General features: G+C 36.7%; 4 protein-coding genes and 1 pseudogene across 4 annotated transcripts; 1 reads left to right on the top strand and 4 right to left on the bottom strand.

Moving 5' to 3' along the window:
* Positions 1–973: 973 nt before the first annotated feature.
* LOC117913118 (GEM-like protein 4) lies at positions 974–7,391 on the bottom strand. Its single transcript, XM_034828045.1, has 4 exons — positions 7,210–7,391; positions 1,777–1,857; positions 1,395–1,669; positions 974–1,297 (listed from the first exon to the last, which is right to left on the bottom strand). The coding sequence occupies exons 2-4, from the start codon at positions 1,832–1,834 to the stop codon at positions 1,124–1,126; spliced, it is 507 nt and encodes a 168-aa protein (XP_034683936.1). The 5' UTR covers positions 1,835–1,857; positions 7,210–7,391; the 3' UTR covers positions 974–1,123.
* Positions 7,392–10,399: 3,008 nt separating this feature from the next.
* Positions 10,400–11,116, bottom strand: LOC117913283 (actin patches distal protein 1-like). The gene has a single exon (XM_034828232.1). The coding sequence runs from the start codon at positions 11,114–11,116 to the stop codon at positions 10,400–10,402; it is 717 nt and encodes a 238-aa protein (XP_034684123.1).
* Positions 11,117–12,400: 1,284 nt separating this feature from the next.
* Positions 12,401–14,088, bottom strand: LOC117913282 (annotated as a pseudogene).
* Positions 14,089–14,438: 350 nt separating this feature from the next.
* LOC117913447 (zinc finger CCCH domain-containing protein 48-like) lies at positions 14,439–17,824 on the top strand. Its single transcript, XM_034828428.1, has 9 exons — positions 14,439–14,488; positions 14,961–15,511; positions 15,597–15,782; positions 15,889–15,990; positions 16,221–16,367; positions 16,867–16,986; positions 17,070–17,129; positions 17,279–17,376; positions 17,474–17,824. The coding sequence occupies exons 2-9, from the start codon at positions 14,963–14,965 to the stop codon at positions 17,616–17,618; spliced, it is 1,407 nt and encodes a 468-aa protein (XP_034684319.1). The 5' UTR covers positions 14,439–14,488; positions 14,961–14,962; the 3' UTR covers positions 17,619–17,824.
* A 1,323-nt stretch (positions 17,825–19,147) lies between these two features.
* LOC117913473 (GEM-like protein 4) lies at positions 19,148–20,431 on the bottom strand. The gene is made up of 4 exons (XM_034828458.1): positions 20,071–20,431; positions 19,892–19,972; positions 19,527–19,801; positions 19,148–19,436 (listed from the first exon to the last, which is right to left on the bottom strand). Exons 1-4 carry the CDS (start codon positions 20,165–20,167, stop codon positions 19,284–19,286), a joined length of 606 nt encoding a protein of 201 aa, XP_034684349.1. The 5' UTR covers positions 20,168–20,431; the 3' UTR covers positions 19,148–19,283.
* Between the last annotated feature and the right edge of the window lie 501 nt (positions 20,432–20,932).

The following is a 20,932-nucleotide window of genomic DNA, read 5'->3' as shown; positions in this document are numbered from 1 at the left end:
ATGTCATGGCTGAATTATAACGAACAACACTGGGGGTTTTGGATTAAAATATGGAGAAGAATACCATTCAAATCCATTGAATGGAGGCTGCTATTAACAAAATGAGTGAGGGGGACAAGAGCATCTCCTTTTATTGAAGGTTCTGCAAGACGTTATGTTTCCACTGACGATTTAAATTCAACTACTTGACCTGTATTTGTAATATGCCATATAAACTATTAATCCCCCTTAAGTTGCATGCCAATGTTAGGGATGCAATGGGGGGATTTCTATTCAGATTCAGTTAAAATATTCTTAAAGAATGACATCTCACGCTATTTTGGGAGAAGTGTCTGACGCTGGTTTGTTTAAATGCGTTTTAAACTACGGTGAGTGAGTGAACCAAAGGTAGACAATATTCACAGTGGTATAGCTACTTCCCATCTAGAAGCGTCCACTTGGGGGGCTGGTATTCCCTATGGCCATGACTCCTCATGTGCAGGTGAATGCGATAATTCCTTGTGATTGATACTCCTTAAGAGAAGGAAGATGAATGTGATACCCTCACAATAATAGATATTTCCTAATAAGCTCAAGTTTTGAAGTCCCAAAACTAGTGCGTTTAAAGTAAACAATTTCTACTTAATTTATATTTTAAAGTCATGACATTGATCCAGAGTAATATTTACAAGGCTTGTGTTTGAAAGTCATGAGAGCCAATGGGGTAGACAATACATACATGGGTCGTGACAGTTTTTGACAACAGTAGACTTTTAAATATGCCAAGAGAAATCTCAATTGACTCATGGATGCCAGAAAGTTGTGTACTACTTAATCTCTGACTGAACTAACATAGTCATATTGATGTCAGTTTTGTGTTCTTTGCTTGAGTCATTCTCTTGGATTTTTTGAGATAAACCCTAAGTGTAAGAATGCATGCATAAAACTTATAAAACATCAACCACTTCGGTGGAGCTCATTCTAACTTTTACAATAGTTGAAGAATAGGAGATCAAATTTCATTAATAAATACTTTATACAGAGTTTTGGGCTGTGCAGATTTTTTCTGCATGTAAATACACCTAATGAAGCAGAGAGGAAAACCATTCTACTTGAATCACTTCTGGTTTGGTTTGTAACTCATTCAAGATTGAGACAGTGCCTGTTGGAGACAGTTGAAAGATTTCTGGTAATTCAAGAACCCCGTAAACCAGAAGTCAAAATTATCTACAGTGACTATTTCCATGTACTTCTGAGATGGGTTTTTCACATTCTCACTTGGGTCTACTCTCTTTACCTTTCTCAGTGGGATTGAGACCTGCACAAAGCAAGATTTCCTCTTAGATGATAGAAAACATGGAGATGGAGAAACAGGAAGTGAGAGATCTAGAGAAAGAGTTAAGTGAGTAACCCACCTTGTAATGGAATCTAACCAATTCACCATTTGGAGAAGAGAATTTGATTGATCTCTCACTGCAAAAGGCAACCCTTTGAGTAGAGATAAAGAGGAGGCCAGCTAGAGGGCCTGCTGTTGTTGATAAATAGCATTGAGAAGCCTTCAATAGCTTCTCTCCTTCTCCAACACCAAAAATTTGCTTGAAAACTCTCTTCACTCCCCCTAGTTGAAGAATTCTAGCCCCTAAGCTCAACTTCCCCTTCACAGTTTCAGAGATCTTAAGCCCTAATCTCACTGCAGTTTCATGTAAAATAAACCAAATTTAGGTTTTGTTGTATATTGTCATCATACTATTTAATCCTGGAGGATAAGGTTGAATGAAAGATGAAACAAGTATATACCATGCTCTCTGATTCCCTGTACAAAATTATAGGCATTTTTCTCATGTCTGTTCATCATTTTCTTCTTTCTGTCCACCTTACCTGCAATTTTAAAGACAACCCCATTAGCAAAAGGACTTCCATTGAAGTTGTCACGACCCAAATTCCGGGCGACCCAAAATTTGACCCATGACCCCAGGTCAAAGGTTTGACCCTAAGGGTTCCTCCTATTCCACGTTGGCAGTCAACCAAAACACTCTGAATTTTTTTTTTTTGCATACATCCCACTAGAATTCTCATAAACTACAATATCCCAAAACTATTCAAAACAACAAGATTAAATAAATATTCATTATAGTCCAAAAATAAAAGTTTACAATTAACAACTTAATCAAAATAAAGCTTCATAACAAATCCATAAGTCATAATTACTAAAACAAATCCAAAAAAAAAAAAAAAAAAAAACACAATAACAAAAAATGCCACACTCCACTAGGCTACTCTAAGAGCATCCTGAAGTCCTCCCTGCCCCACCTGTGGATCCTCAGGAGAGATATCTGTATCTAAAAAGGTGTAACAAGGAAGGGGTGAGCATTTCCATATTGCTCAATAGGATGCCTAACACCCAAGGGTTATGGGGTTACTAAGTTTCAAAGAATACGAAAAGAATACTTCAACACAAAAGGAACAATTCAACAGTGTCATTCAACCCACATAGTTTAATATCTAATATTATACACAATTTCACAATATTCAACAATTACATGAATGCACATGAACGTGTGACACACAGTCATACAATGCACTATTGTTCTCGGGCTTTCACCGAAGGATACGTGTTCGCATCCAAATACACTCCCCATTCAGAGTCTTCCCGGGGTAACTTTTGGGTCTTTCACCCTAGGGATCTCTCTCCCTTCTTAATTTGCCCCACATGGGCTTTTACTTCTCATCACTATTTCATTTTTTTCCATTTCATACACTTTTCACAATCTTCATAATTTTATTTATTTATTTATTTATTTATTTTTCAACATAACCATGATGCAAATGAATGCCACAATTCCAAGGTTCCTCAATAATTCAACAATCTCAACATTCCCCAATAATCCAATAAAATAATTTCCCACATTAAAATTTCCAATAATATCCCAAATAAATATTCAAAAATTTGCATATCAAAAATCTTGAAATTTTACCACACTTATGGAATTTTTCAACCATTATAATAATTTCTAATATTCGAAATTAACTAACTTCCTACCACAAAAATTCCAAAAATTTTCTAACTAATGCTCAAAAATTCACAAATCACTATTTTTGAAATTAAACCCTAATTTTGGAAATTTTCAACTATTCTAATAATTTTTAATATAAAAAATTAACTAACTTTTCACCATAAAAATTCCGAAAATATTCTAACCAATGCCAAAAAATTCACAAATCACTATATTTGAAATTTAACCCTAATTTTGGAATTTTTCAACCCATCTAATAATTTTTAACAATTCAAAACAATTAATTATCAATCAAAATCAATTTCTCGCAATTACAAAAATTTCAAACAATTTCCAAATATTCTAGAAAAATTCATACAACACCCATAATTCCTACTTAACTCATAATGACAATATTTATAATTTTTTTCAAGGGAAAAACATATTGTAGACCCGCATTTTTCACGTGCGCCCCCACTCGATCGGCGAGACTCGCTTTTTATTTGTGAAAAATTAATTTTTGGAAAAGTTGGAGTCACCACTTATTTTATTTTTATTTTAAAGGGAAAATAAAACAAGAAAGAAAAACCCTAAAATGTGACTCCATAATTTTTGGAAAAAAGGCATGTCTTTGAAAAACCCGAGTCTAGGTCCGGGGATCAGGTTACTTATTGGGAAGGTACCTCTAGGAGGTAGCACCCCTCTAAGCCCTAAAAAGGTCTCTACTGACTAAGTTGAGGGAAACGTGGCAATTAAATGGTTGATCATGGATACCTAGATAGATTAAGGTGATTTCAAAAAATAATATGTCAAATAGGATCAAATTAACATAAAAGAGAGTTAGGGTGCATACCTGGACGGCTTCTCAAGCGCTATCATAAAACATCGATGGTTAATTTAAACAATATATCATCCAGCATGTGTTTTATTAGAAATAATCAAACAATGAAACATGTATATCAGAACACTCGAGCATTATTAGACATAATCATTATTTCACAATGACAAGTATATTCGCAGAATTCAGAAAGTAGGTGATAGAGGACGTACCTGGATAACATAGATAATTTGTGACGTACTTCCTCAAGTTGTAAGGGGTTAGATAATAAATAATAAAATATAGAAATCCTAGCATGCTCGTTATTTATTTAGCATAGCAAAAGTGATCAAAGTATACAGAATCATCAATTATCACATACATCTTGTATATAATTCCTAAAAAATAGATAGACGTGATTTCAACAAGTGTCAAATGTGGCAACAAAAATAAATTTTGAAAAGATTTTCTTATGTAGGGGTTTCACCAATTAACCAGTCGATATACACGAATTTACCTTAGAATTATCCCATTTATTTGGGACCACAAGCTTTGATTCGTGTTTTATTCAAAACTGTAATTTTATTTGAAAGATGTGAACCGATCAAATCAAAACATGGTTGCACATTATTTTAAAAAATGAGATTTTGATTCTAAGAACTCTAAATGAATTTTTGAAATGGATTTTTAAGGAAAATGAGCTTTTGAGAATAGTGTTGTATTTTAAAAATAAAAAGAAATTAATTTGAAAGCAATAAAGTGTATGAATCAAAATACCAAGCAAAACAAAAGAGAACAAAATCACAAAGTAGAATTTTTGACGACCAAGAAAATTGAAGTGGTGAGAATGGAGGCCAATCTTTACTATTTTTCGATGGCCTCCGAAAAGTAAATTTTACTAGAGACTACCAAAGCAATTAAACTATTCAAACTTAGATCAAATAAGCTAACGAGATACCCACCAAGAATTAATGACGAATATTCAAGAAACACATCTATTAAGAATAACAATCAAGAATTAGCATGAGATCAATTGAACACACAAACACATCTAGATTAACATACCGAAAGCCAAACACTCATTCAAAAGACAGATTATCGCAAAGGCACCTAAAGGTTCTACAAAGTCCAGATTAGATAAGGAAAAGTGACGTGCATAAATGAATTTTTAAAAAATAATAAATGATCCTATAAAATCATAAAAAAAATCACACACATATTTCAAAATGTATATATCATATAAAAAAATAAATTCGGGGTCGAATAGTACTCAAAAATATTTTTAAAACTATAAATCTAATCAGATGCACAAACTCCAGCATGCGCAGTAGGCACAACTTTGAAAAATCATATATCCCTCAAAAATGCAAATTTTCTAATATTTTATGTGTCTAAAATCAATTTCAAGAAGCTTATAATTGAGAAAAAATATTGAATCAATTTTAAAAAGTCCTCTAGTATTTTATTTTTTCCAAAAGATCTTGGGTGTCCAGAACTATGTGAAAACGGAGTCCCCCTAAAGACTCATTTATATCTTCTATCTCAGAATGACTTTTTAACTCAAACAAAACCTCAACTTCAAGTTCAAGAAGTGAGGAAAGTCATAAAATTTCTGGAAATTTTTTACAGATATCCTAAAGTTGTCAAAATGAATTTTTGAAGTTGAAGGGTCAGTGGTTTGATGAAAACTGGCAGCAAAGATTAAATAATTTAATACCTAAGATGGGTAGTTCTTTTCTTTTTAACAAACCGATTTTAGATCAAGAAATCTCAGTAGGAAGAGGTCTCAATAGGTATACTGATGTTATAGCTGCACCTGAGATGACAAAGTCTTGTGTATTTTGTAGGAAGATAATCATAAACAGGGTGCACAATGGGGAATTCATGTCAGAATGGTGGCTACTCCCTTACGTGCTGAAGCTGATGTACAATATAATTTCCCCACTAGCTGCCACCATCCCTACATATCTATCACTATCATCCAGCCCTGATCCCAAGGGACCCACCATTTGAAGTCTCATTTTAAAAAAACATAAATTTTATGCTGCAATCTGGACCTAGTTCCACTACCCTTTTGACCACTGAAGTTGTGCAATGTACGAATGTTTTGTCCACCAATCTGCTGTTCTCTCTTTTAAGTGTACACCACTCTTATAAATCTCATGCACAACTTCCTCTTTGAGTGTATACACCCTCTCTCTCAAGCACAAATTAGAACACGAAACCAATTATAGAACAAAGTGATAATAACACTGAGTAAGGAGTTCTCAACAAACATACCGAGAAACGCTCTCTTCTGGCAAGGAGATCCCACTGGTATGTCGTCTGAGATTTCTTCAACCGCCCTCTCCTTCTTCTCCACCAACAGCTTCTCACTAGAAAGTCTTCTCTGAAACTCCAATTTTTCCGCCTCTCTCTCTCTCTGTTTTTTTTTTCTATGTGTTGAAAGTCCTCCCTCCAAAACCAATCTGTTAGAGCTTTTTATAGCAAATAACAGTCCTTCTACGTGAGGAGTCTTCCTCTCTCCAAATTTTATCTTATGCACCGGAAAAACTCTTTTTTTTTTTTGAATTTCAAACAATACCAATCCACGCATATCACCTACAATCTATGCATATCATTTAAAGAGTTTTACCATTTTCAAAAACTTCTCCAATGGTGGACTTCTTCCATAAAAATTTCAAATTATTAAAATAAATAAATAAATAAATAATAAAATAAATAATAAATAATAAAATAAATAAATGACTAAATAAATAAATAAGAGAATATAAAATGATAATAATAGATAAATGAATAAATAACAAGATAATAAACAAATAAGTAAGAATACTAAATAACTAAATAACTAAAAATGATTGATAATAATGAAAATAAATTAAAATAAATGAATAAATAAAACCATAATAAATGATCAAATAAAAGTGGTTAGTAATAATAAAATAAATAAATAAATAAATAAATAAATAAGTAAATGAGATAAATGGGTCATACAACCATACAAGTCATACTAAAAAAAAAGACTAATGGGCCAAGGTGAGACTAAGTGGGCCAAGGTGGACCTAATGGGCCTAAGTGCCTAAGTGGATCTAGGGTGCCTAAATGGACCTAAGTGTCTAAGTGGGCCTAAGTGCCTAAGTGGGCCTAGGGTGCCTAAATGAGCTACCTTAAAAGCTATCCTAAAAATGAACGAAAAGCCTAAGTCTAAAATAGGGCTGCCAGGGGTCATAATAAGGGGTCAGATAATCCCTCGACCAGAATCTCCAAGGTGACTCAGAAAAAGGTAAGTTGTACGAGTAGTAATGGGCCACCAAAGAACTTCTGTGGAGCACTGAAAACGAACTTAAAGACATGTGCTAAAGGGACAAAATTGAGGGTCTACACATATTAAATTTAAGTTTTAGGGTTAGGGTCCCCTACCACAGATCTAAGAATGTAGCCGCTAAAAATATGATTAGCCACCGTAGGATTGTTCCTCTCGTCGAGTAGAACACCCCCTCAAAATCTGAGCCGAAACGGAGGTCGTTTGACCATCCAAACGGCCGGTCAAAGCTCTGGCGAGGTGAGATTTTCCATAATGCTGCTGCCCCCTTTCTCCCACGATCTGCTACTATTCCCTTCTTTTCCACTCAAGCCTATTTCTTTTCCTTTTAATCCACTTACCAAATAGCCCACTCAAGCCCATTTCTTTTCCTTTTAATTCACTTACTAAACAGCCCACTCAAGCCCAGCCCAAGTAAAAAAAATCCCAATAACTAACTCTCATTTTTCTTTTAAAACCTTATTTCATCCAAGCCCAAATTAATCCCTTTTCATTTTTTTTTTCCTTTTTATTTTTATTTTTATAAAACACACAATTTAATATTTTATGGAGTCTAAGGCCCATGTTGAACGACACAGTGTTGATGAACAATACAATGGATATTTCATCTATCACAACATTCAAGGGACCCCAGCAAGATTCATAATCCTAAATCTCAGTGAGAAGTGAGAACTTGTGAAGATAATAGTAAAGAAAGAAATCATGAATTTTGGTCCTTTTTCACAGATGGTCTTTATTATGGTTTGAGGGAGAAGCATAAATCAGATCCTGTGAATTTTGGCACAAAAAAAGAGACCTAAGTTTGGTAGGGCAGGGACTAACTCAAAACCCCACCAAATAGTAATAGGGAACTTTTTCAAAAGACATGTCATGTTTTATCGGACAAGGGTCACACTTGGAATCAAATGACAAAGTTAACCTGTCCTTCAATATCCGGTTATTACATTGGAATGGTTATTTGATTTTCCCCAGTCCTCTATGTGGGAGTGAGTTGAAAGTGGCTGAGGTTGCTATTATTGGGGTGGGTAATCACAATGGTCATCAATATCTCTACCCAAAAGGAAGAAAATAAATTCATGCTACTGAGACTGAGAATGATGACTAATCGACCTTGGATTCTTCGACTCAATCATGTTGCACTATAGTTGAGAATCTATCACTGTTTGATGGTTATTTGAGTCAATGGGACTGGTCTGAGAAGCAAAATGAATCTCCTCATGACAGAAAAACCTGGGGGTAACTCCCATAACATAACCACCAACAGAGGAATTGATGACAAGTGTTATATTTGCTGCAGAATTTAAACTAAAAAAAACCAAAAATTCTGTTGAGAATATTCTGCAAGATAAAGGAACAGTTTTTATTTTAACTATTTTATTTGAGAAAACAAGACATTTAATCATTAAAATAATGTAAATTAATGCACTTAATGTTAGGATTAAAACACCCTAATCCTATTTTCCGAAAGTGATAATAAATCAATGCTAAAAATTAAAGCATACCAATATACAAGATTTCTAGCGCTCTCAATGTGAGATTATGACTATTTATAATTGTTATAAATTTTCACTATAATGAAAAGAGAATATTGACTCCCAAAATGTTTTGCCCCTCCGTATTTCTCTTTGCGTTTTGCATGTCTTTTATATATATATATATATATATCTTAATACCTAATATATTTTTTAATTTATTTGATTCAATATTAATTTTTAAAAAATTAATAATAAATAATAAAAAATTAGTGAGGGTTTAGAATATATATATATATATATATATTATTTCATTTATGTAAATATTAATAATTATTTATAAATTTATTATAAAAAAGATTAAAATATATTTTTAATTAATAAAATTTTGATATGAATGTTCTCATTAGAGAAAAAAACCATTACTACATAAAATATATTAATTTATAAACCATTAAAATATATTGATTTTTCAAGAAAATTTACTTGTAATGAAAAATTATAAACCTGTGGATCCCGCATTTCAGCTCATGCGTTTCCCACTCGATGGCGAGCTCGATTTTATTTCGAAAAAATTGGTTTTTTATTGATTATTTGAAAATGACTTGGAGTCGCCACTTATTTTTTGTTTTATTTTTAAAAGGGTAAACAAAATAAGAAAGAAAAACCCTAAGTGTGACTCCTTATTTGGAAAAGGTGATCTACGAAAAACCGGATCGGGTTCGGGGGTCAGGTTACTTATCGAGAAGGTACGGTAGAGACCGTAGCACCCCTCTAAGCCCCTAAAGTCGGGTCTCTACTAATAGAATGAAGCTGATGTGGCAATTGCTGGGTGATTAAGCGAATACTCAGAATGCTCATACACGTGTGAGGATCATAAAATGCATATAGATTTAATCGGAGTGAGAATGAGTGCGTACCTAGGCCACGAACCATCATGCGCTATTAAGAGAGCGGGGTTAATGCACAATTAAGAAATAATTCCGAGCATGTCATAATGCAAAATAGAATCAATTATGCCTGACAATTAAATCGATCAATCATTCAATCAATCATAAAAAAATCAATCAATCATAAAAAATCATGTATGTGGGGCCTCCACCAAAGCCCGTCTATTTTTGTATGAATTAATTTCATAAATTCCATTATTCGGAATTACGGAAGTTAATCCTTATTTATTTGAAAACACTTTTTTTTCAGAAAAATATGGATGTCGTGAAAATTGCGTGCTGGAAAGAAAAAAAATGGTAGCAAAGTTTATTGAAGAGTAGATGCTCGAAACCTAAGAAAGATGTTAAGGATGAATAAATAAATAAATAATAAATAGAAATGAATAAATAAAATAAAACAAAATAATAATAATAATAATAAATAAATAAATATATATATATATATATATATATATATATATATATATATATATATATAATAACTAAATTGGCAATAAATAAATGCAACATAGAAAGTTTTCTTGAGGAACGGGATTTTGAAAAAAAGAAATTGTTTGAAGAAATGGGAATATGGAAATTATTTTTAAAGTAAGAATAATAATAATAAATAAACAAACGAATGAATAAATAGATAAATAAACAGAAGTAGGAAAGCCACGTGGCCAAAGGTGGCCATGCAACAAGAAACATATGAGGGTGAGTCCAGATGAAAGAGCCTTGATTATGGCTTGGAGATGAGTGAATCGGGGCAAGCCCAAATCAATTACAAGCCTGCCTCAGGCCACTACTGCGTCCAGCTCTTATTGGGCTAGATTCCTCGTTTCAGGGTGGCAAATGGACCTTGCAATGGCCCACTCTAAATTCGTTCAATGATCTCCCCCCTTCCCAATGTGCTGAACAAGCAATTCAGGAACATCATTTGGACTCACATAACCATATCGATGGCCCATAATCTTTCCCTCTGGATTTCGACTGTAGATTATCAAGTTTCCAGCATATTTGGGGCCCCCAACATGAGAATAAGGGGTTACAAAAACTTGATCCCCCAGCCCTCGCAAGTCGATCTCTTCTTTGAGCTTTTGAATGAGTACCGGTCCACAAACACCACATCTGTTATCCCGGCTACCATGAGCACACTCAAATATGTGGGAACCAGTCAACCCCTCTTGCGTTCCAGAAACCCAGGGTTTGCCATTCACCATCACATTATCGACAAAACTATCCACATCTGAATCTTTCAAACTCTTGTATTTGATCATTTCCGGGAAAATCAGAACATCACCATCCGATAACTCAGTCCCGTCGTGTCCCTCGCATATCGTGAACTTGGTCTTGACAGCAATGTCATTCTTGCGAGACTTGAGAGATGAGAAGAAAAGCTTCGGAAGCAGATCAGAGTCAGAACCCTCGACGCGAGGAAGCCAATCCTCGGAGCTCTTGAAGTGGAGAAACGCGTGGCGGTCGTAAGCATCGACGGCGCCGGCGATGGAGGCTTTGTACATTTCCTCTCGTTGGAAGTCATACTTGAAGTCCTCATCAGACTCGCCGGAGATGGAAGAGGGATTGTCTACAGCTTCGGCCATGGAGAAAACTGTCTGGCCGATTCTGAACTGGAGAACTCCTTCCACAAGTCCTCGACTTTGGAGAGCTTCCCTTCATCCAATACCTTGAATAGGGCGAAGCCCGCCGAAGTTTCAAACAACACGAGCATTTTGAGACCCTAAATTACTTCCTCCCTTCACCGTTTTAGAGAGAGAAATGAGAGATGAAATGAGTACGTATGCATGAGAATGGACGGGAGAGATGAGTGATGAGGTGGTGAGGTGCAAGATGGGCATGATGGGTATGATAGAATGAGACCATGCACGGCCGTGCAATGACTGAGGGATTGGGTTTGAAGGCCATTCGAATAAAAATGGGTATGTGGTGGTGAGGGTGAAAGAGTGGTGAGGAAATGGTATGAAGAGTGGAGAGTTAGAAGGTGAAGTGGGTATGGGAAATGTAGAGAGAGGAAAGGTGGCGGCCTGCATGAGGGACGAGTATGGGTAGTGCGAAGGGCGCATGTGCATGGGTATTGGGTATGAAGATGAATATGGAAGATAGAGGGATGAAGGATGAGTTTGATGGGTATTTGGCATGGAAAGTGGGTACGAGTGCATGGCCCCATGCATGAAGGTGAGTAGCCTTTAGAATTCCTGTAGAGATGGGCATGACACAAATACGGTGGGCAGCTGGGTATACGAAACTCCATAGCTTCACTCAATCACGCCTTCGGTACGAGTCATCCTTGACATGTGCGAGGTGTCAAGAGGATGAATTGATCGTAGACGAAGCATGGCTGATCCCTGAAACAGATGCCCGGTTGATGGTTGGCCAGCGCGTGCTCCCGACGGATCCCTTCTCGTTCCCAATGGGCAATGGATTCCACTTCCGACGAGCCAAACAGAAGTGAAAGAAGGTGGTAACGGGAAGTCTGGCAATCACGGCTACAAAAGAGGCCTCCAGAGAATTCTTTCCAGATTTCTTATTCCATCACCTCGGCTGAATTTGTTATCACAGGTAGCTTTCCTCGGTTCCGCTCTTTATGGGATTTCTTGGTGGGCATAGGTGAGTGATGTGGTGTAGAGAGAGGAATGGGTTTAGTGGAGAGACGAAGTGGGTTAGCGAGTTGGATGGATAGGTATTGAGATGTTAGAGAAAGAAGTGAGGAGTGAGAAAGAAAGTGAGGGAAAATGGGTTCGGTGTAGTGGGTACGTGGAGTGGTGAGCACTTGCAAGAGAGTGAGGATGAATGGTGCATGCATGGTGTTGAATGGGTTGGAATGGTAACAGTGTGAGAGTCATGAAAGATGGGGTAGGCATTGAGGACGTGGGTAGTGAAGAGAGGTTTAGGTATGGTGATGACCGGGCTCAATTAGCATTCCTTTTATTGGACACTTGGTCATTCTCTGAGCCATTGAGGACCAGAAAACAGTCAAAGCTTCGGGTCTACACGCATCATCATATATGATAAGTGGCTAGGCGTAATGGGGTCCATAAGATTGAGCCCGCCCATTGAAAGTGAAAGCAAAACCTGATAATTGCTCCCCAAAGTACCCAATCCTTTCTCTTTGGCTCTCCATGTTCCAAAACATCAATATCAAACTCTTCCTGGATAATGACAGCTTCATTGATTTCCTCCTTGATGGCCTTATCGTGGTCATCTTTAGACACCTTCATAGCCTTGAACTCACAGTGAACTCTTCTAAGATCCATGGTCTGAGGGAAAGACCCAATAGTTGTAGTGGGAAGGACTGGGAGGTACGGCTTCTGCTGTGCATCTAACCATGCACTGACATCTGTGGCTCGGCGGCGATCAGAATCCTTCAAAGGAGCAACAGACTTTTGGACGTTCTCGCTTGTCACCTTCGGGTAGAACTTTCTGGAAGAATGAGCCACAGCATTATAACAAAAGGTCCTGATCTCTCTGATCAGATAATGCCTTAACCAAGATGCTCATTTCATGCACTTTCTGTTATGCAAATACAAGCCATAAATTGATCTCTTTGTCAAGCTTAGCTTCATCCACAAAATCAACAGCAGTGTGGAGAAGAGAACAGGATGTAGACACAACAAGATTGCCTTTTCCATCTGCCACTCTAGAAAAAAGGTCTTTTTCCAGAAGGAAGTTCAATATGGATTAAATCAAAATTTTTGTCTCGTGAACCAAGTCATACCCAATGCCAGTAACGCCATCAAAGAAGTTAGGGTTTTGTGTGCCTCAGCATGAACATCAGCGAAATATATTTCAATAAGAACGCTCAAATAAGTACAGTAGGCTCTAGTTCTGGGTACGCTTGAGTAGATGCCTCGCCCACTGGGAGTCATGAATTTGTGATAGTAAGCCGGAGCATAATCCTCTCCCCTCAAACGTAGATCAGGACGCGAAACACATAGTCCAGAGCAAATTCGGAAATGTGAGCCGGAAACAGGGATATGGATGGAGATACCGGGAATATAGGAAGGAACAAAACAAGATATATTGTACCCAGAACAAATTAAATAGAATAAGCAAAGCATTAAGTAAGATCTCTTTTCATGTTGAAATCAAATGGATCACAAACCAGCGGTGCAACAAGAGCGGTCAAGGCAAATATCAAGATGAGACCATTAACAAACTTCCACTGTTAGAGTAAGCCATATTCAGATAAAAGAAAAAAAAATACTAAGAGAAAAATAATACAGCATCTCACCTATACCCCAACAATCGATCAATGTCCAAAAAAACCGAAAATAACTAGGGAGAATGAAGGATAAAAGAAAAAGAGAAACGAAGATGAGTGAGCGTGAATAGTCTAAGAAGTTACCACAAAATCAGCTGGAAATCCCTTTTCAAAGTCCTTGCTCTCCAAAAACTCCTCGAAGCAGTCCTTCTCCTGCCTCCTAAAAAAAATCTCTCCTTCCTATCACCACCACCCCACCGCCTTCTTCTCCCTTGTTCCTATCTTCTTTGGCAAGCCACTACTTGCCCTACTGTTCCTCGCATCAGCAGCACGTCGTCTGCCAACCACCAGCATGGCCGCCCATGTTTATGCAGCTGATTTTCCGGGTGTGGAGAAAAGAGGCCCCCACTTATCTCAAGTGGGGTCTACAAAACCATTAGTTTTTTTTTGTTATTTTCCTACTGATTCCCAATCTTTCTTTTCATTTTTTAAAAAAAATTTTTTATTTACTTGACGCGGCGCGGCGGCGCCTAACGGGCAGATCAAGTCAGGTGAAGAGTACGCGCCCGTTTAACGGAAATTCAAATTTTAAACATTCCCGCGCTTACTTGCATCAGAAGGATCCCAACGCCTATAAATAGAAAGAGAAGAGCTAAAGAACATAACAGCAAGCTCGTAGATAACTTTTGTGTAGTTCTCTCTGAAGACCGTCGGTTACTAAGCCTTCTTCTCTTGTTTTCTTCTTCTTCTTCAGGTTTGCTGCTTCTTCTTTAATTTTGTAATACCTGTTACGATGATCATAGCCTCCTAGTGTTGGTGGAATTTCAAACTTCCTATGGGGCTGTTTTCTTTATATGTTAGGTTTTTGCTTGAGGGTTTTGATTCATATCGAAGATGGGTTGGTAGATTTGTTTGGTATTTTGAATTGAGAATCGGAGATTTAAAGATTCTGATAGATTGGGTTTTGGATTGAAGTTTTTAAGAATTGGAAAGTTAAGGGTTTGATGGATGTGAAGAGATGAAATTATTTTATTTTAATTGATGTTTTGCAGCTATTCGTGGTGGATTTCTGAGTGTTTTAAATTGAGGATCATGGTGGATTTCTGAGGGTTTTAAATTGAAGATCATAGATTTAAGGTTTTTCTCGATGTTGATGTGAGGATTTTGAAGGATTTTTTTGGTGCAGCAAACTTATATGTTCTACCTATGTATTTTTTGTGATATAGCCATGGACATCAAGCCATCAAGATTGGTTGGAGACAAAAATGAAAGGGGAAGAAGACATGTGAACAACATGGTTTGTTCCTATTGGCTCCGTGGGAGGTGCAACAGAAACCCTTGTAGGTTCCTGCACCAAGAATTGCCCCAAAACACCCACTATCAAATTTCAAATCAGTTCCGCAAAAACTGCTGGCAGAGGAATCCCAACTCTGATTCGAAGAGTGCATCAAGTTTAACGAGTCTGGATAGGTCATCAGGTTCAACGACTCCGAAGTGTTCATCAGCTTCAAATCAATCCCATAGAAACAACAGGGAGAGGACTCTCTATTCTGACCAGAAGGGTGAATGGGACTCAACTAATCTAAGGTGTTCATCAAGTCCAACAAGAGCAGGAAGTAGCTCTGGAAATGGAATTACACAGAAAGTAATTGGAGAAAGGGTCTGCAAGTACTGGCTACATGGAAATTGTGTGGAGGCAGATAAGTGCCAGTATCTCCATTCATGGTTTGAGGGCCATGGGGTTTTCAAGTTGGCAGAGCTTAATGGGCACATCAAGGTACTTGGTGCAGTAATTAAGATGGTGCTTTTGTTAATTGGTTAAATTGAACATCTTATCCATGAGAATTTTTTTCTTTGTTCAGGCCATCTCAGGAATTGTGCTTCCTTCTGGTTCAGACAAGCTCTATACTGCCAGTGGAGATGGGTATATACGGGTTTGGGACTGCCATACTGGTCACTGTGATGGTGCAGTCAACCTTGGAGGGGAAATTGGGTCTTTAATCAGTGCGGGCCCATGGGTATTTGCTGGGATAAAAAATGTTGTTAAAGTAAGATTGAAATACAACTTATTCCTATTATCTTCAAGTTGTTTGTTCAATTCAGTTTGATTATAATTTGATGTATCTGATCGAATCTATGCTGGTACTGTTTCAGGCATGGAATATTGAGTATTGTGCTGATCTCTCTCTGGATGGACCAGTTGGGCAAATTTATGCTATGGTGGTGGATCATGATATGCTCTTCGCAGGGGCAGAGGTAAATTTCTGTGTCCTGCTCTTAGGAATGGTAATGATTTGGTATATCATCTGACCCCTGTAAACGACTAATGGAGTCCCAACTTCCCATACTGCTTTACAACCTGAAAATGGCAGTGTGAAAGAACTTGCACATTTGAGTCCAACATTTTTTTTTTTCTCTTTCACTATTTCAACATGTTGGGGTCACACTACAAAGTTATTTCTTATTTTTAATTTTTGGTGCTGCAGAATGGCACTATATATGCATGGAAACCCAATAAGGAAATCAATGCTTTTGAGCTGGCTACAACATTGGGAGGCCACGATTGTGCTGTGGTTTCGCTCACAGTTGGTGGTGGGAGGCTATATTCTGGTTCCATGGACAATACAATAAGAGTAAGTTTAATTAAGCTCTTTTATGTACTATTATATCATTTTTCTATGCAGAGTGGTTTGGAAATATGTCAGCTTGTGTTTTTATATTAAGGGTGTTTGTTTTATCATTTCCCATTATGTGAAAACTGCAAAATAGTCGAATCTATACAAAGTATGTGGACTGGAAAAATAGCACTTGAAAGCCAATTTCATTGAGCAACTTCAGCAGAAATAGGTTTGTTAATTCAAAAGCTTCTATTATCGTTGCATATGACAATTACGCAAATCTCCTCTTTAATGGTAATAGCATGTTGTACATTAGAGTCCTGGAAAAATCAGTCACTGGTAACACTAATTATTTGAATTTCCAAATTGCAAAATTCATGGTTCATTAAAATATGTAGTTAATGTTATTTGACTTAATGATAGTCTTTAACACTGCTCAGTTGTTCCATTGTCATGGTTTATAATATTTCTTGGTGAAATGTGTATATAAAAGTGATTATTATATTCCTTTCAGGTGTGGGATCTTAATACATTACAGTGCATTCATACTCTGAAGGAGCATGCATCAGTTGTGATGTCTCTTGGTTGTTGGGGTCCCTATTTGATATCATGTTCATTGGACCAAACATTTAAGGTCAGTTTCATTTCTGATCACAATTATTACATTCACCATGGATATTAGACTGGATGTCTGTTCTGATACTTGTTTTGGTTTAGGTTTGGTTTGCTACTGAAGCTGGCAACTTGGAAGTGACCTATACACATAATGAAGAACATGTAAGTTATTGTCATTCATTTCTTTTTATATCTTAATTTATGCATGGTGGATTTTGGTTTGCTTCTAGGAACCTTTTTATCAAGGGAATGTGAGCGGTACTGTGATATATTTCTGTTATAATGCTGTTATATTCTGCTTCTTGTTACAGGGTGTGCTTGCACTTTTCGGTATGATCGATTCAGAAGGAAAACCAATATTGTTGTGCTCTTGCAATGACAATTCTGTTCGGCTATATGAATTACCATCGTGAGTATAACCATTACTTTCTAGGTTGTATTTCCCTTCATAATTCCATTATTCTTCCTTGCTTCTTGGTGGACTAATTTTATTTGTTGTGGCATAGATTCACCGAGAGGGCCAGGATTTTTGCAAAGGAAGAAGTCCGAGCGATTCAAATAGGTCCTGGGGGACTCTTTTTCACTGGGGATGGAACTGGACAAGTTGATATTTGGAAATGGCAGGAGGAGCCAACTTCATTGGCATCCTGAATGATGGAAGGCAGTTGTCATCTCCATAAAGCCATTCTCTGTTTCTTGTTTTGTTCCTTCATGTTCATGATATTTCTATTGAAAACTGTATAGAGGCTTTTAGTAGCTTGTGAATATAATCATCGACACAAAGAATTCTCTTTATAATATTCTTACAAACTGTAAATTTGTAATCAGCATTCATTTAATGAAAATTCATTGTCATATTAGTATTTCCATTTTCAACTATTTGTTTTGGGGGTTACTCCTAATTTTGCTTGAATTGTTCCTAGGTCTTGCTTCATTTACCATTGCTCCTAAGTCTTGCTTGGAATCTAGTGTTTGAACCACTGTATTTTTAAGAGTTGCAGAAAAATTGTGGATCCAATGTTGGGGTTGTCATTACTTAGTCCCACCTCATTGATAACTGTGTAAACTAGTTACACCGAAGTTCAATAGTGAAAGTTTATTTACATGGATTCAGGATATATGAAGGGAAACAATGTCCTCTTTGTTGATAAAATACACCAATGTTTTAGTTAAAAACTAATGAGGTTTGTAGCTGATGTTAAAAAAATTTATGTTGGTTTTGACATAATCTGGGAGTTCTTAGTGCTATAGCCTGGCTGACCGAAAAATTTGACGTAATTTGCCTCCCCAGCATATATCAAACCAGGATTTGCAGTCCATACAGTGTCTATATGGTCTGCCCCATATATATGCCAGTTCCAGGTCTGTTAGTTTTAAGTTTAGACACTCATGAGAGAAGTTGCCAAGAAGAATGGAAACATAGGTATTAGTTACAGTCGTACAGACAATGACAATGGTTGCATTACCTTCTATTTAGGTCTGCAAGTGCAACTTCAACAAGCTTGTGGAGGGGTGTGGAGGAATGATTACCAGTTGAATTCTTTTGAACTCCTTCAGTCTCAGGGAGAAGTTGTGAAGTCTAGATTACTAAAAGGATGAGGATGTTCAATATTGTTTTGAAAGATCAAAAGTCATGGCTACCAGTGAACAACCCTAGAATAACTGATTCTATCTACTCATGGAAAAGCAACGGTAAAAAAATTGTATGTTTGGAGCTTTGTTGGGCTCTTGCTAACAATATCAGATGAAGTAGAGGGGAAGAAATGTATTGGCTTGAGCCACTTTTCTTTTATAGTGGATTCCATGCTTGAGATGTTGCTTGTTGAAGATAGTTGAAATCTTTCTGATAATTCACAAACCTTATAAACCAAAAGTCAGAATCTTTCAACAGCCTTTTTTTTCAACACTGAAAATTTGCATGAAAACTATTGTAAATCCTCCTATTTGAAGAATCCTAGGCCCCAAACTCAACTTCTTTTTCACAGTTTCAGAGATCTTAGGCCCCAATCTCACCACAGTTTCAGCAAATCGTGTTTGGTTGTTGAGAACCCTGGGAAGATGAAATATTTCATCTCCCCAAGCTACTCAAGTACAAGCACAATTATCACTTTGGAACAACTTGTTCTATGACTGAGTAGAAATTAAGGATTGAAGAATTGGAGATCAATTTCTCATTAACAAAAAAAAGTTTGTACAAAGCCTTTCACTGTGCAGAGCTTCATTAGGTTCGTGTAATTACATTTATTGAAGTGGGAGGGAAGAACTTATCGGCTTGAATCACTTCTGGACTGGATTCTGCACTTGAGAGATTGCCTGTCAAAGATAGCTGAAAGCTTTCTGGTAATTCAAGAATCCCATAAACCAGAAGTCAAAGTTATCCACAGTAACAATTTCCATGTACTTTTGAGAAGGTTTTTTCACATTCTCGCTTTGATTGACCCTCTTTATCTTTCTTAGTGGGATAGAGACCTGCACAAAAGAAAACGAATTTACTTAGATGTTCAAAAATCATGGAAAGAGAGATGGGTTGACATAGAGAGAGTAATGTGAGTAACCCACCTTGTAATGGATTCTAACTAATTCACCATTTGGAGAAGAAAATTTGATTGATCTTTCACTACAAAAGGCAACTCTTTGAGTAGAGATAAAGAGGAGGCCAGCTATAGGGCCTGCTGTTGTCGATAAATAGCATTGGGAAACCTTCAATAGCTTTTCTCCTTCTCTAACACCAAAATTTTTCCTAAAAACTCTTTTCACTCCCCCAATTTGAAGAATCCTAGCCCCCAAGCTCAACTTTCCCTTCACGGTTTCAGAGAACTTAAGCCCTAATTTCACTGCAGTTTCATAAATGAAAGGTAGTTAAAATCAGGATGTTCATGATTCTTAAATAAACTGTAGCAAAAAAGAAACAGTTACAAACATACCATGCTCTCGGACTCCATCCACAAAATTGTCTGCCTTCTTGCTGTTATTGTTCATCCTATAATTCATTGAATTCATTTTTTCTGCAATTTCAAGACAACCCCATTGGTAAAACAACTTCCATTCTGAAGTCCTCTATAACTAAAACAAATGATAAACAAAGTGAAAAAATGAGTTTTACTTGGAATTATTGCCCCAGGGCCATTTGGAGGAGATGGCTTATCGTATTGGCAGCTGACTGGGATTCCAATAATGTGTTCTTGGAGCTGGTTCTTCATATTTCTAGAAGTGCTGCAATTCAGTATCTCTATCTCCAACTGACTTGTCTGCAACAAGTAAGCCTTGAATGCTCTACTTTCAAGAGATTGAAGAAACCTGTAAAATGCATGTGCATTTAAAGGGATAGAAATGGTGGGTGAATGTTTTAACTTTTAGTTAATGACTCATCCGTTGCTCATCAACATGAATAAAGGCACAGGCATGAGCTTTTTGAAAAAATAACTCTACTTAAAAACAGTCTGAGATGACGGTGTGTTCGGCCATTTTTGACAAGCTATTGTAAGAAGAACCTATTCTTCTTTTGTTCAATTCTCCAAGAAATTGCAAGAAAGGTGTATTTGGTTAAATACGGTTGGACACAAATAATATTATATACTTGGTCAGCAGTTCAGTCTTCCTTTCTTTAAGCTGACTCAGAGTACATGAAGATGCATCTTTTTGAGCTGGCCTTTTAGCTTTCTGATGCCATACCCCTTTTAATTCTATATGAAAAAGGGGAAATGAGAAGGCATTACATCAACCAAATTACAAGCTACAAGATAAGATGTTTTAATGGTTTCACAGAGGAAGATTGAAAATAACTACCAAACTAAACAACCTCTTTGTTCTAGAAGGTTGAAAATGGAATGGGACTCAGACACAAGTTCAGGAATTGCCTTGGCATTCGTGATTCTACAGCTCAAGATGGAGTTCACAGCAATTGTAGGAACAACCAGACCTGTTCTAGACAAAAAAAACTGTTGATAGCTTGGATTCACAGAAGA

The sequence above is a fragment of the Vitis riparia genome, chromosome 4, assembly GCF_004353265.1.
Source record: "Vitis riparia cultivar Riparia Gloire de Montpellier isolate 1030 chromosome 4, EGFV_Vit.rip_1.0, whole genome shotgun sequence".
NCBI lineage: Eukaryota > Viridiplantae > Streptophyta > Magnoliopsida > Vitales > Vitaceae > Vitis > Vitis riparia.
The sequence above is the reverse complement of the archived record's forward strand: the minus strand, read 5'-3'. Positions and strand labels throughout refer to the sequence as shown.